Source organism: Thermobia domestica, chromosome 8 (genome assembly GCF_964235325.1).
Source record: "Thermobia domestica chromosome 8, izTheDome1.hap1.1, whole genome shotgun sequence".
Lineage (NCBI taxonomy): Eukaryota > Metazoa > Arthropoda > Insecta > Zygentoma > Lepismatidae > Thermobia > Thermobia domestica.
Window position 1 is genome coordinate 274,097,209 of NC_137461.1, and position 16,862 is coordinate 274,114,070.

At 34.3% G+C, this 16,862-nt stretch overlaps 1 protein-coding gene across 4 annotated transcripts in view; it reads right to left on the reverse strand.

Moving 5' to 3' along the window:
• LOC145693640 (uncharacterized) overlaps positions 1-16,862 on the reverse strand; it is a 389,003-nt gene that overhangs the window by 13,717 nt on the left and 358,424 nt on the right. For all 4 annotated transcript variants that reach the window (XM_081769825.1, XM_081769827.1, XM_081769829.1 and 1 more), the window contains 5 exons: positions 11,739-11,858; positions 6,279-6,389; positions 3,613-3,757; positions 2,091-2,177; positions 279-466 (listed from right to left, as the gene is read on the reverse strand). In XM_081769825.1, the coding sequence (XP_081625951.1) occupies positions 279-466; positions 2,091-2,177; positions 3,613-3,757; positions 6,279-6,389; positions 11,739-11,858 (651 nt within the window). The remainder of the gene's footprint in view (positions 1-278; positions 467-2,090; positions 2,178-3,612; positions 3,758-6,278; positions 6,390-11,738; positions 11,859-16,862) is intronic.

Consider the following 16,862-nt stretch of genomic DNA (forward strand, 5'->3'; position numbering starts at 1 on the left):
GGCATCTCATAACTTTGAAACAACGCGTTTTACCCCTTATGTTCATATGGACCTTTTTAATTGTTTAGGTGTGATGATTTCACCAGTGGACTTTGGCTACATAATAAATGAATACCCTGTGTGTGTATATATATATATATATATATATATATATATATATATATATATAGTTGTATTTATAATGTATTTTTAACTGGCACTTAAAGTTACAATACATCTTTAATTATTTAAATTTGTATCTTTTGTCAGTTGAACTTATAACGTTTAACGGTACTTACTGAATTCATGACACGAGAGCTCCACAATGGTTCCCGAAGTACAGGCAGTTGACGGCGCCTTCTCGAGCGCCATCATCAGTCGACTAGTATTTTTAGGCACAGAAGAAGGCTTCACCGTGAAGTACATATCGGGTGCCTCGCCCTCTAAAACGTTACCTCCAGCTTGGTACTCAGTGAAAACAGCTTGGCTATAAGAAGATAAAGACAATCATATTATTAATAAAAAAATGTCTCTTATGCTGATTCTTCGATTGTTTAATGTTAGTAAATGACACAGTTTATATAATAATAAGGGAATAGATTTTACAGTTCATGTGGTGGGAAAATAGATATTGTAACTTTTATAAGAAAATAAAATCAATGTAAATAACATAAACACTCACAGTAAGCCACCATGTTTCGCAACCATATAGTACAACAGGCATGATTATAGTTTTATATATTTTAAGCCTCAAATTCTCGACAGAATTCGCAACAACAAAATAATTTTGAACTAGATAATAATACGAATTTTCTGCTTTCAATCGACTTCTAATTCTGCGTTCCTTTCTATTGTTCTCCTATCACCCACTATCAGATTTCCGTCATCAGAATACAGAATAACCTGGTTGATACCATTTAGCTGTAGTTTCTGGTTGCTGTCTTTGATTTTTCTTCTAGTTACTCCAGAACAAGGTTGAATAATAATGACGGCAATGCATCTTCTTGTGGTGCATGGGAACCAAAGTACGAAGAAATACACTACGTTACGAAAAGTGCCGTAATTATGCATGGACCAACATGGCGTGGCAAATTTCCTCGGATCAGATATTTTTCATACTCTTCTTTAGTATTGACCTCATATTGGTAAGTAATCAAGTTAACCATAGTTTTATTAGCTGAAAGTGTTTAGTTATTGTATGTATATTTTATTTTTCTTCTTCCACTTAAATATTGATTATTCGCTTCACTACCGCAAATTTTCTACATCGGCATTAATTGATATTGAGGGGGCGCTTTTTTTAATAGCCCGGGACGACACAAATGTTAAATATGGCCCTGGTTACAAAGTATATGTTGGAGAAAAGAAATATTACCAAACATTAATAGTTGCGTAGATATTAAGATTTGAAATATTATGTTAGAAGTAGCTAAAAGCCGGGGAATACAGATTGCCATACAACATAACGGTTATAACAGTGGAATACTTGGTGTAATTGATAAATAAATATACCTTGGTCTGGATTTATAATTAAGTAATTCACAGTTTATATCCACATTTATATCTTTAACTTACTTTAGTGTCCCTCCAGTTTCAAACCTATAGAAAAGCATTTAGAACATTAAAAATTGTTAGGTTAGTTTAGGTTTGGTTAAGTTACGCTATCTTTTAAAACATTAAATCCAAATGGTTAGGTTAGGTTACGTTACCTTTCATTTTCGCCAAGTTATATGATTACCATGCTCCTAAACATCGAAAGCTTCTGCGTCTTGCAAATAGTACTTCTACATATAACTTATCATATTAAACACAACTTCACTCCCAACTTTACGCACCTAAAGGTCACATAAGAACTCCAAGTCACCATTTTACTTTACTTCGTTCTTCCTGTAAATTTTCCAAATTTTTAGTAAAAGCGGAGGGGCACCATATCTTCAAACAACTTCATTTTTCATAAAGTATAGAATCAAAGGAATTCGATACAATAGTCCTAGTAAATTAAATTTAAAAATAAGCGATTTATATCCGTTCTAATTCGAATATAAAATACTCTTGAAAACTCAAATAAAAACTAATGTGTGAAAAGATTAGTAATAATAAAAAATACATACCTATATCCTAAGCTCTGACAAGCCAAATTGCTCCAGTCATTGTCCCATCTATCTGCACATACTTGATACCATGCGCCATTGTCCGTTCTAGTGGAAAAAATAAAATAAAATAAAATAAAATAAATGAATAAAACTTCAAAATTTAAAATAAGAATTCAAAATAATAATGGTAACACTAAAAGAACTTTAAAGAATGGTATAGTTTTACTATACGGATCCACAGATTGTAAAATGCACAGAAAAATTTGGGCAAGTCTTTAATTTGCCCATTTTATGTCGAGAACAGAACACAACCAACCCCTGCGGGGCTTCTAACCCGTTCCTACTCCTACTGCTACCCCTACTCCTACTCCTACTTCTACTACTACTTATACTGTGAATCCGTATTGCAAAACTGCACAGAATTTTCTGAAACAATTGCACATTGAACAATTGGACATAATAAATATAGTGTAATACTCCGAATAGTAAAATGTAATGTTAAATACCTAAGACATTCATTAAATCATGTAAAAGATATACATTTTGACTGAAAATACAAAATAACCTTTGCACAGAAAAGAAAATACAAATTTAACACATTAATCTGACGCAAGCAAATTAATCAATCATAAGAACCCAAATTTTACTACTAACGATACAGAAAACAAAAATCTGCGAAATAAGAATAATTAAAATCTCAATCTATTAAAATCTCAACACGTTAGTACAGTGTGTCCACAAGTTTGCGCAACCTAAAGTTTGATTGTGTATATCTTCTGAACCAAGAACGATAAAGACATGAGATTTGAAACAAATGTAAGCGGATGTATTTGAGATTATGACCAATGTTGGAATTTGTAACGTTTTTTGTGTAGTAACGAAAAAAGTACCAAATGTGTAAAATAAAAAGTATACAAAATGAAGAAAATCAATATTCAGTTACAGAAAACTGATTTCCTGCAGGTGAATACCTGTGTATATGTACAGTATGCATTAACATTTATCCATAGGTGCGAAAATACGACAAAGTTGATGCAGTGTTGCCATGTAAAAAGGCTATTTAATGCAACGCGGCCCCTGCCAACATTGTCGTCATAAAATTACTGCAACAGGTGTGTTTTAGGTTAATTAATGATAAGCAATAAGAATTTGCAGATAATTGATACTCTGAGTTTTTATGCAAAAATTTGCAATGCAATGTCCTACAAAAAATTACCTGCAAAATTCCCAGAAATAATTTCAATTGAAAATCTCTTTGAACCTATGGATAAAATTCGGAAAAAAGCATCTCGACAATTTGCTGAAACTACGCGGTGAGTAGATTCGCATTACCTGCAACACCTAATTACACTTCTAAATAGAATCCAGGCCAGAGGCAATGTCATTCGTTATTAGCAAAGTACTACGGCTGGTGATTTTGTCTCCGATGTGCTGGTAAAAATCATCAAAATTTAGTGCAGTTATTCATATGTATCAGTACTACAATAGATTTGTCTCCCACAAATATTAATAACTTAAAAGAATTTAAATAAATCCTTACCTGATTTCTAATTTCATGGTCTCATTATGGAGTCTTACACAATCCCATTCATCGCTGAAGTCCGGACAGTGTTCTACTCCATCGCATACATGAGACTTCGAAATGCATCCACCACTCTTACACTTGAACTGATCCAATGAGCAATCTGCAAATAAAATATATAAGATATCTCACTTTACAGTAGACCCCCTTATTACTTAAATATAAATCTGACCAAGGCAAATACTTATGTCTTTTATTCTGTCGGTGATTTTTTAAAAGAAGAACACAAACAATAGTTCTAAGACAAATACTGCAATTATTACTTGTTTCACATAATATCATTTATGTAATTAGTAGGTTAATACACTGTAATCGATTAACTATATGTAAACAGAATAAGTACTAATCAGGTTAATCATTCTGACATGTTTCATACTAAGGTGGAATTTGCACATGTATTTCGTACACGGAACGCAATAAATACATTATATTGTAACACAAGCTACTATACTCCGTGTCACCCAAATTGGCGTATGGCATCAGCCAATAAGCTTGCAGTGCGCTGTTACTAAACGTTCAGGAAGAAATCTAATCGTAGACAATTACGAACGATTTGATTCACTGAAGATTTGGTAACAGCGCACTGAGAGCTTATTGGCTGACGCCGTACGCCAATTTGGGTGACGCGGAGTATAGTAATACCGGTAAGTGTTTACTTTGGTCGCAAAAAAGTTATACATTGTTCTAAAGCAAGAATGAGCAGTACTACGATTCATTCCTCATACAAGTAACACGTATGATACTCTAACATGTAAATAAAAACATCTTGAAAATATCCACGAGAGTTCTCTACGAGGGGGCCCGGCACCCCCAAAGCTCATGTGGGCCCCCTATTGTATTTATGAATATACAATATTTGGCATAATTTGAGTGCAATTTGTCTTAAAATCTTCATAAATATACCTTCTGCATCTGAATGCCCCCCCCCCCCAAATTTACAGAGAAATCGGCGCCCTTGTAAACGTGTTAATCCATTGTGCTTCTTTTGTGCTTGATGACAATAGTAAAGTTATCAATGACATTATTCCAACTGGATCAAATCTTAGATACAGATTATTTTGAATGTAGTTAAAGACAAGCTTAGTGTTCCTGTTTCGAACACTTATCCATACGTGTTGATTCATAATTCATTACACAAGCTTAGTGTTCCTGTTTCGAACACTTATCCATAAGTGTTGATACATAATTCATGACATAAGCTTAGTGTTCCTATTTCGAACACTTATTCATAAGTGTTGATACATAATTCATGACACAAGCTTAGTGTTCCTGTTTCGAACACTTCTCCGTAAGTGTTGATACATAATTCATGAGATGCTGAGAGATTTCGCTAATTATTTCACTTATGTTGAGAGTTCGTCTTCTGTATTTCAGCCTCGATAACGGTTAATAAAAGCAAAATCAACAATCAAAGAAATTTAAACAAAACTCTCTAGTATTCAGGCCCTCAAAAGACGACGCTAGCCAGATGGATTTTGATTGGATGATGTGTTCTTAGCATATCGACTTCCATTATACTTATTTTTAAGTTTTCAGACTAGAGTTTGCTATCTCTTAGTTCAAGTACTTCCCAACTACCTAACGAATTTGAATCAAAAGATACCGAAAACTCTGTACTCACACTTGGAATAAAACCCAGGACTACAACATAAATACGTGCTAACCGTTCGGATACACGGAAGCTCCAACACAATTCTCTCTTAAGATAAAACTGAAACTTTTCTTATATTTTTAAGAAGTCTTCTGTTGGAACTTTGTTTCAAAGAAACCATACAGATCATGATATGAACTCAAATTATTATTATTTTTTAAAGTAAAGTTTATTGCGGGTTCTCATGAAACTACACAACGGACCTAATCCCTGTCGCCTGACGGCGCCTATTGTTGTTTTTGCCGGCTCGCATCAGCAACTGCCGATTCTTTAAAAAATCCAACTCTTCAATGAATGGAAACCTGCCAATGCAATAATACAAATATGGACATGAATTCTAATTTAATTATAAAACAAAACTTCTAAATGAAGTATGTTTGAAACCTTAAGTGTTAGTTTCTTTTTCTTTTAATTCTCCCAGTTGTTCAAGTACGAATACGAAATTGAAATAATGAAAACAATTACAAAATTTGATAAATAATCTTTCGTTTCTGATCAATCGACAGTAGCGACACCACGCTGAACATCGCTCAGAATGACTTTGTTGCTGTTCGCAACTAGTTATTATATGGATGCGTAGATTGTAGAAACGTGCTTCGCTTGTAGCACCGTTGTGGGAAGGTAAGAACTCCGTACGTATTCGGCGATGACACGAGCAGTATTCCCATGGCTATATGGTTAGCGTATGTACCTCAGGCACAGAAAAACTGGATTCGATTCCCAATGGGACCTCATGTGGTTCGGATTAAACGTTCAATTTTAGGTCTATGCCTCATATAGACTCACTGCTGTACAGGACGCTAAACTTCAATTCAATGCAACAAGGAGTGGTTAATCGATTCTATAGAATATGTTAAAATATACCCCATTTGATAACAATTATAAATATATTATTTATCAACGAGAAAACAAATGTTAGATTAAAGATGGAAAAAATGATAACACGTACTGCTTAGAAAATGTATTTACTTACCACACAATTTTTCATCATCGCCTGCAACACATTCAGGTATTCCATTGCATCTCCATGTCATTGGAATACACCAGCCTTCAGGGCACAGGTATTGGTCGTTTCCACAAGATCCTAAACAGTGGAAGGAAAAAGCCAACATTAATACAAATAAATCATTTATTTCTACAGGAGTCTCACAGCATGACTCACATTAATTTTAGAGCGCGTATGTGTACATGTTTCAGGTATACTGTAGTTACATTGAATCTGTATATATAATGAGTTAATTGCAAGAATTAAGTTTTGACCTTCAAATAAATAAATAAATAAATAAATAAATTACATGTATTTTTAAAAGCATAATTTAAACTTCTGGATACACCTACCTAATTTAAATAAATTGATAAAATTGTCATACAAAGTCTCGCAGATTTAATGTAATATATTTGGTGCATAGAGATTTCTTAGTTTTTCCTAAAATACTTTTTTTAATAGTCTTTCTTCTCTCTGCTCTAGTTCCAATTCAACGAGACCTTTCAACACCTACAATTATTTCTTTTAGTCTGATTTGAAGATAAGGTAGAACAATATCTCATGAAGAGATTATTATTATTATTATTATTATTATTATTATTATTATTATTATTATTATTATTATTATTATTATTATTATTATTATTATTATTAAAGATACGTAACTGAATATAATTACTAATCGAAACGCAATATATTTGCAAAGAGTATCTTCGTCCTTTTACATGATAGGATCGATCGACGAGGAAGTACTTGTGTCAGTATTGCCGGCATCGTTTATTTCTGCTACGTTTCGAAAGAAATGTACTAAATACGAAACTTATAATGGGATGTTTTGTGTTTTGATCTATGAAGACGTTCCACAACAACTGAGGAAGTGTTGAAAGAAGATAGATACGTGCCTTAATTATGCCAGTCTTCATATAATACTGATTTGTCCCTATATGACTTTTGGCTATTTCTGTTTTTTTAAGTTACGTGGAACAAAATTTTCCGTGGAATATATAAACTTTTTCTCGAAAATGTCGTGTCCCAGGGGTCTTGCAGTTTTCCAAACGTTTTATGGAATTCTTTTTTGTGGAATATTGTCTAAGATTTCCTGACAAGCTCTTATGAGCTGTTGATTGGTCTCAACTTTTGTTCCACGTAACTGCTTTTTTTAAATACAGAAATAGCCAAAAGCCACATAGGGACAAATCAGTATTATATGAAGACTGGGATTATGGCCACATTCACTTCTTGTACGTAAGAAATAATTGATTGGTCATCTATTATTTAGAGCCACCAAGGTGCAATGTTTAATTGGTTTTCGTGCCATAGGTGTCTGCAAACACTGTTGTATCGTATTTAATTGGCGTCTATTGTTGCATATGCTAGTGCTTCTAATATTGCTGTTTACCACTGATACAGTAATTGCAGGCCTTTTTTCGTGTGGGATTAGAGCGAGAATTCACAACAGTTAATAGACTCTTTAAATGACCTGTATACTGTTGATTTTCCCAGTCATCCCTCTTTGTAAGCTTCCTGCAGAATACACCTACTTCTTCTTCTTGTTCACCTCAACCATAGGTTGGTGGACAACATGGAAATTTTAAAACTTTTCTCTCCCTTGGGAGAGCTGTTTTATACTTCGATAAGGCCTCTTCTTCGTAACTACATCTAAATATTCTATCCTTGGTCTTCCTTTCCCTGGTTTTCCTTCTGCCTTTCTCTCTATCAGCACGGTGATCCAATCAGAGTGCCGAATAAGATGGCCAAGCAAGCTGTTTCTTCTTTGTTCTATTATCTTCATGATCTGTCGTCCTTCATTAGCTTCGTTTATTACATCTTCACTCCTTTTCCTTTCGGCCTATGATATGTGTAGCATTCTGCGCCAACACCATATTTCAAATGCTTCCAGCTTGGATATTTCAGTTTTTCTCAATGTCCACGTCTCTGATCCGTAAAACGCCACGCTCCATATCAACGTCTTAGTAAATCGTTTACGAACATCCAACGACACATTTCTCGATGTTAGTAGTCCTCCTTTCCTATTGAATGCTTGTTTAGCCTGCGCTATTCTTGAACTTACGTCTTTTTCACTTCTTCCGTCCGAGGATATTATACTTCCTAAATAGGGGAATGTCTTAATGTCTTCGATTTTGCCTCCCTCTAGCCATAAGTTTGGCTATTCCTGTCCTGTTCTTGTGCACTTTATCATTTTGGTTTTCTTCTTATTTATCTTCACTTTGCATTTTTTTTTTTTCAGTTGGTCGTTCAAGTTTGAAAGTGCTTCCTGCAAGTCCTTTTCGTTCTCCGTTATCAGTGCTATGTCATCAGCAAACTTTATTGTGCTGAAGTCCTGACAATTTACTTTTACGCCTTTCTCGTTTTTATCAAAGAACTCTTTCATAGCCTTTTCTATATAGACGTTGAACAGGAGAGTTGAAAGTCCACATCTTTGCCGCACTCCTTTACTTATTCTTGCTTCCTTTTGATCTCTTTCTTCAACGCTCTGAACATGATATTCCAATCTACGTTGTCTAAAGCTTTTTCTATATCTACAAATGCTATTACAATTGGTTTATTTAATCTGATGTGCTGTTCCATGATCAACCGTAGACTCAGTATTGCTTCCCTTGTTCCCCTTTTTGTCCTGAATCCAAACAACTGGTCCTCCGATAGCCTTTCTTCGATTTTCCCTTCTACTCGTTGTGCGATAATTTTGCACAGTATTTTTGATGCATGGGAAAGCAAACTTAATGTTTTGTGTTCTTCGCATTTCCGTCCGCTTTTTATTTTCGGGATAGGTGCCAATATGCTTTTCTCGAAGTCTCTTAGTATTTTTCCCGAGTTTCTTCTTTGTTGCTAATTCGAGATTTTTAATCACTTCCGCTGGTATTTGATCTATTCCTGGGGCTTTACCATGCTGCATTTTCTCCAAAGCACTGTCAAATTCGCTCTGTAAAATTGATTGTCCTAATACATTTTTATCGACGTCATCTTCCTTCTCTATCTCTTTTTCGTTCACTCTGTCTCCTTTGTAGAGTTCTTCAATGTATTCCTTCCATCTTCTTGTTATCTGCTCCTCTTCTATTAGCATTGTTCTGTCCTTGTCTATTATAATGTCTGTGCGTTTCTTTCTCCCAGCGAACTGTTTTCTAACCTTTCTATATGTCGTTTCTGTATTGCCTTTGACTAGAATTTCCTCAATTTATTTGCATAAATTGTTTATGCCGTTTTCTCTGGCCTTCTTTACTTCTCTGTTGATGTGATTTCTGCACCTTCTGTATTCCTCTTCTTTGTTTGTTATCTCGAACTGTCTTCTTTTCTCCATCATTTCCAATATTTCTGCTGTTATTCAGGGTTTATATTGGGTTCTCGTTTCTCTTCCTATGTGCTCGTAGGCAGCTTTTATAATCCCTGCTTTCGTGGCTTCCCATTTTGAGTCGATGTCATCCCCTACTAAAGCTACCTTAGACGTCTCTTTGTCTGTCGCATTTGCGAATTCCCTTTTCATGTTTTCATCTCTTCTTAGTTTGATTGTGTTCCATCTTTTATTTGGTGCTACCACTGATTTCCTCTTTAGTCGGAGTTCGCTCTTCATCAAAACTAAATTATGGTCTGAGTCAACGTCTGCTCCTGCGTAACTCTTACTGTTCTTCACTTCATTTCAAAATGCTTGTCGGACCAGTATATAGTCTATTTGGTATCTTTCTTTGTCTACTGATCTTATTCGTGTGTATCTTCTTCTTAGCGGTTGTTCGAAGAGAGTGTTTGTTACAGTCAAATTATGGCTTTTGCAGAACTCAACTAGTCGTGCACCTCACGCACTCCTTTCTCCTAGGCCGAAATTCCCAGTTACATCCTCTTCTTTACCTTCGCCGATTACTGCGTTCCAGTCAACCATGATGATTAAATTGTTCTGGTCTTGAACTTTTATCAATACTTCTTTTATTTGCTCATAAGTTTCTTCTACTTCCTCATCTGTATTGCTTGATGTAGGATATTCCTCGGCTCAGTTGCTATCTTCAACATTACTCCTTAAATAGGTAACAAATCTTAATGGAATGTCTCACTCAACCCTTCCTTCACATCTATTTCATCTAGGAAATATAAATCATAAACCACAGAAAACAACATTCACTTAAATTCAAATTTTCCTAACAAACAGAATATGAGTGACAAGTACATGCTCTTTGTACAGCTGCTAGAATGACCGGTATACATAGTGCAAAACTTAGCAAGTTTATTCGATACAAAACTTAGCAAGTTTATTCGATACAAAACTTAGCAAGTTAAATTTTCGATACAAAGAATTTTGAAGAATAAATTCATTAAGGATAAAAAAATTAAGGTAAAGTATTGCTTTAAAATAAATGTGAAGTTATTACCAGTCTGTGGTTTCTTCACCTAGCATCTGTACTATTTGAAATCAAAAGCGAAAGTATTGGAACCTTACAGTTTCGTTAACATCGGAAGTAACAAGAATACTTAACATATCCATTGGAACTAGCAGTAGAAAGAGAAGCAAGGACTTTTTTGTTTCTGATTTTCTTGTTTCTTTTGTTTTGCTTATTGAAGTCAGCCGGTAATATAGAACAACGCTTTTAAAACTTTAACAAACACGATAGAATCCGTGTAAAAATGTTTTATTCGATTTCTACCTTTTAAGATGAAAATGAGCTACTATTCACACAGCTATGAATATTGGAATGATTATTGGTGTTTGAGGAGTCTTATGAATATGAGAAAAGATTTTGACAAAGTATGTATGCAAAAAATACTAGATAATGTATACATCACTGAATACTGTTTACGAAGCACAGGTTTCAAAGTACCAAATCATAGCACGATTTTAGTTCCTCTGAATTGGAAATGTAAAATTTTAAAAAGATTGACAGACTCTCTAAGTACATAAATTTAAACTTACTGTATTGAGCAAGTGAAAATTTTATGAGATCTGACTGATAGTCGTTTTTTTAGCTTTTCGTTGTTTTAGATGGATTTTTTTTTTTTTTTTTTTTTTTACAGCGTTGACAAGGAATTACTTCTGCTTAATTGACTTCCATCTACATTATTTTATATTAGTGCTCCTCTTTTTTTTTACCGTTTTTTATTTATTACTATTACTGTTATTATTAGTAGTAGCATTATTATTCCATCGTAATGTAATGTTCTGATATCACACAATATGCTGTATTTTTGCTAACAAGCTGTTCGCGCCACTGAAATAAAGATTATTATTATTATTATACTTGTAGAATTGTATTTAATGCAAGTGTCTCTGAAAGATTCATAAAGTGAAGGAATCTCAAACTTGTAATTAAAATAGAATTTTGATATTACAATAAATTATCGAAGAACTAATCAAGGGGATACTTGCTATTAACCTTATTTGTTACTTAACTAAGTGTGGTAGTACATGAAAATATCAACTATCTCCTATTCCAATCTTAATTACATTACCTGGACAATTGAACTCATCGGTGTGATTATCACAATCCGGTTTCCCATCACACTGCCACAAAGCTGGAATACAGCGACGGGACGGACATTGGAACTCATCAAACAAGCACTCCCACTCATCTACAACAAAGAACAAAAAAAAATCACAATTGTTGTTATTACTTGTTTCCATGTCACACTGGTAAATCTACGATTACAAAATTCAACAATGGTGAGATATTAACTTTGTTAAAATATTGTACCATTATTACTTTTAAAAGCGATAAGAAAATCTATTTTTAATCAGAAAAGAAAGTATAATTCACACAAATTTTAGATTTTGTTTATTTTAGGAATTTCATGCAAAAATGTTAATTTTTAGTTGTAGATCAACTGTTTCCAACTTTTCCTATATTTTACACCCCTTCTTACAGTCTTTTCACATATTGTAACTTATTCAGAAAACATTTTTATTTTACAATTACACTTGATATTCCCATTTTTTTTAAAAAAAAAATGTAACTGAATGTTTTAAAAACAACTGAACTATGTACCGATAAACAGTTGGTTATTTGCATTTTAATTTGATTCGATCGAAATCATACAACTAGAAAAATAATATTTCTGGATATAAGGTCAGTACTTATTTTTAATCTATTTATAATGTTCTTCTTTGCTATGTATGATTATGTTTTAGCTATATTCTGGTCACTAACTCATTTGCCAGTCCCGCTTCATTATTCTTTAGTTTCTGTCGTATATATTTTAGATACATTTTTAAATATACCTTATATTCTGACTTGCATGTAATATTAGATATTTTCGTGAATGTCTTCATTTATTTAAAATATTTACACTTTTATGAACTCACTTTATTAGAAGAAAAAGGTGGAACGAAAGTATTCCAATTGATGGGCGATATAGAAAAAAATAATTCGTATGTCAAAATGAGTAACATTAATAGAGGATTGTGCAGTAATGGAGGCTTGTAAAAAAAAAAAAAATAAAAATAAAAAAAAAATAAATAAATAAATAAATAAATAAATAAATAAATGCAAATGTAGCAGATTACTTAATGATGATGACATTACAGACGTTACAACAAATGAAATTAAATCACTGGAATATTAAAGATGATCTCTACATCATATATAAAGCTTTGGTTTTCGCACAGGGATGCCGATCCCCACCGAGGATTTGGGCGCAACCCTGAAATTTAGTTCTTTTACCTCAAATTTACAATTCTGACTCCCAAATTTGCAATTCTACCCCAAAATACATCTTTCATTCCCCAATTCACAATTATTTACTTCGATTGTATCATTTCTAATGAAAAATTCCCCCCTCCCTCTGAAATAATATCATGGTCACAACCTGGGCCCTAAAACTATCTGTGGTTACCCCTACTTTCGGAGATTCCAACAAATCAGTTTTATGTGACCAAGAGGGAACTAATACATGATCTATAAAAGCAATTCCCAACCTAAGGCACACGTCAGATATTAAATGTATACAGAAAATAATTAATATTGGCGGATATGTCCTAACCCTTGTTAACAATGTAAACAGTGTACAACTATTACAATAGGATAAAAGTACTAATGGCGAATGACAGAGTTCTAATGGACACAATCTGAATGGAAACAGCTCTCAACTGAATTTACCTCCATACCCACTCGTCTTGTAATCGTATGCAATTCCATACTTACACAAATCTTTTTTTAAAAATGTAAATTTTTACGTATGAATGAAGTATTTAGCGAAAGCACTTACAATGTTTCTTAATAGACGCTAGACGCTACAGAGTACATATTTATAGATTAAAATTACACACTGATCTTATATCTAGATAGACTGTTTCTTGTTATATGATTTCGACTTTCTCCAGGGCTTTCCTTAATAACTCCACTCCTGCTGCTGTTTCTTTTCGTAGTTATTTATGCACGTAGAGAACATTCTTGGAACCTCTGAACACAAAATTTGCTGAAATGAACATCCAATAATTTTCAGTGTTGCTTGCAGATCCTCACACATCTTTACTTCTGGACACCTATTGTTAAAAATTGAATTGGTTATGTTTGAAAGACTATATGTACGTGCCATATAAGTGGTTTAACATTTAGTTTTCAAGAATAGATGTCCAAGAATAAAGTGTGTGAAAATCTACAAGTAACATTAAAAATGTATTAAGTGATCAGCAGAGTTTGTGTTCTGATATTTCAAGAATGCCCTCTACGTGGATGAACAATGAAAAAACAGAAAAAGAAGAAGAAGGAGAGGAATTACTTAGGAACACCCTCAGAGGGTCGAAGTAATATAATAATAAGAAATAATCTTTCTAGATATAAGATCAATGCATAATGTTGATCTATAAATATATATTCTATAGCTTCCATTAGCAAACACTGTAAGTGATTTCCCTAAATACTTCATCAGATAGCAAGGAGAAATAGTATGGGAAAAGAAATGAAAAATTAAAGAACAAAAGAAAGAAAAAAATAACAACATCGCTTCCAAGCACGAGCTATTTTGGAAGGCAAAAATTCCAACATTGCAACCTACTTACACGTCACATGGCTATTTTACGAGGTGTATCCAGAGCGTAGCTTTCCCAAAGGCCTTAACAGAAACAAAACCCAACTGAATGGAAACATTTATTGCACCAGATAAAAGATGTGTTTAGCTATTTTTCAATATATTCACCAACCGGAATTCAGACATTTGTCATATCGTGAGACCATGCACGTAGCCGGGATTTCGTGAAGGGAAGGGGGGGGGGCTGTGACATGAAATACTGTGGTCATCATACCAGGAGCTGGATCATTTTAAACTATTTTACAGTAACATATATTGGTTCGTTTAGCCAGGATTTCGTAACGGGGGGGGGGGGGGGGGGGGACATGAAATTCTGAAGGCCCAAAGCTCGATCAATCTAAACTACTTTACTATTAACAAATATTGGTTAGTTAGAACAATAAAATGAGGATATGTTGATAAGTATTTTAATAACAAACTATGAAGAAATGTCGAGTAAAATAATAAAAAAGGTATTGGAAAAGATTTTACAATATTTACGTCCTTCCTCTCTTTATTCAAATATAACAATTTTCCTTTCATTATGACCTCAACTATTATAAAAAGTACATACTCAATAATGTCTTGTAAAATATTTTACAATATCTGCGTTCCTTTCTCTGTTGAATCAACTGTTAACAACTTTTTTCCACATAAATGTTTGTTTTTATTACTCCGTCAACTACTGTCTGTTCCAAATGACAGGTTAAAGGAGCAGTAGAAAATTGTTTTTGAAATAACATGATTGATACTGCAAGGATGCGATGACGAAAACTTATGATAAAAAATGTCCACGCTGTTACACAACGGCACTATGCTTTCGGAAGCTTGAAATCTCTCTGACTAGTAGCAGAAATTCTGAGAATTCTGTAACTTTTCTAGAAATTTCAAATTCCCTGACTCTTCCAGGTTATCTCGCTCACCTCGCCACCATGTATTGCAAGTAATACAAATCTCCTCAAAAGAAAGAGTAACCAAAAGCTTGCTGTAGCTTTTTATTTTTAACGCCGATCCTTCTTTTTCTCATTTCATTTTGTTTAATCTTTCCTTATTTTTTTTTTTCATTTCTAGTCTCGAAGGGGGGAGGGTCCGGACCTCCCGGACCCCTTCGCCCTTGGCTACGTGCCTGGTGAAACCAACTTGTCTATACGTGTGTCATAGAACTCAGCCACCTGAGATTGGAACTACTGTTTGACAACCTCCTCCGCCTCTCTGTCATTCTGAAAATGATGATGCTGATCTGACAGGAATCTCTTGAGGTGTAAGAACAGATGCTGGCTTGCTTTGTGTTCTGGAGTCAGTTGCTTCGTCACTCACCTGGCACACAACTTCTTGAACGAGTGTCACAGGTGCTCCGTGACAATTGTGTGCAATAAGGAGCGGGAAATTTGTGGGAACTGACCGCTGAGTTCCGTTATTGTGAAGCGACCATTCTGCATGGATATTAATCGGCGCTATACCCTGTGCATTCAAAAACTCTATCACTGTTCGCACTTCACAAGCGGCGGGCGGTGGAATAGGAACATCCATCTTCAACCACTGCCACGACATTACTGACAGCACTAGGGAAGTTCCGCTGGCGCATGGGCCATGCTAGGACCTTACTCTCTCAAGTGCATGCAGTCGCTTTGCGCAACATACGGTTTCCTAGCTATGGAATGCGTGGGAAAGTTACTTTCTGGATGTGCCTCGTATTTCTTTTGTTCTGTAATTTTTCTTTTTTTTTTTTCTTTCTTTCTTTTCTCCCTACTTTTGTTTTACTATTTGATTAAACATTTAGCAAAACAGTTTTAATGTACTATTAGTAATGTCTGTGATTACGTTTCCATTATTTTCTGGTAACTCATTATGTATGGGAAGACTATTATTATTTCCTTTCTTTCATTTTGTTAAATATTGTTATATGTAAATAATTATGCATGAAAACAAAATGGTAGCGTGTAAGTCTTCTATTTAGGTACATAGTTACAGAAAATACATATATTTCAATTGTTAAGTTTGGTATGAATTGAGTTTAGCGTCCCATACAGCAGCAAGGCTATACGAGACGTGAGGCTATAGCTTAACGTGGGATCCAAACCACATGAGCTCCCACCGTGAATGTTTCAAGTGTCGTACTATTCTCATTTTTCACAGTGGTGCTAAGGACCATATTTTGAGAAGGGTCATGACAAGCAATCGATCGAGATATCGATGAAAAGACCACTCTATTTCGTACATATTGCTTCGAAGGCGCATATTTCCCAAACTAATGAAGATATCAGAGTCATTCACAAACAGGTAAGTAGTACTCGTAATAGACATTAGATACGTACTATCTTCATTACACTCACAGATCCCAATACTCCGGGCAAAACCAGAGAATTCATATTCAAATTTCTGTCTTGCCGATTGAATTGAAACAACAATGCAAGCGAGTGGGAAAAGTACAGAGGAGTTGTGTTTCCACAACTTTGTTTGGTTTCTTTCTTTCACTCTTGACTAGGTTACGTGTGTCTGTGATTATGTCTGTGTATAACAAACGGTTCTGCGAACCCGAAATATGTTAACAACCGGTTCTAGTAAACCGGC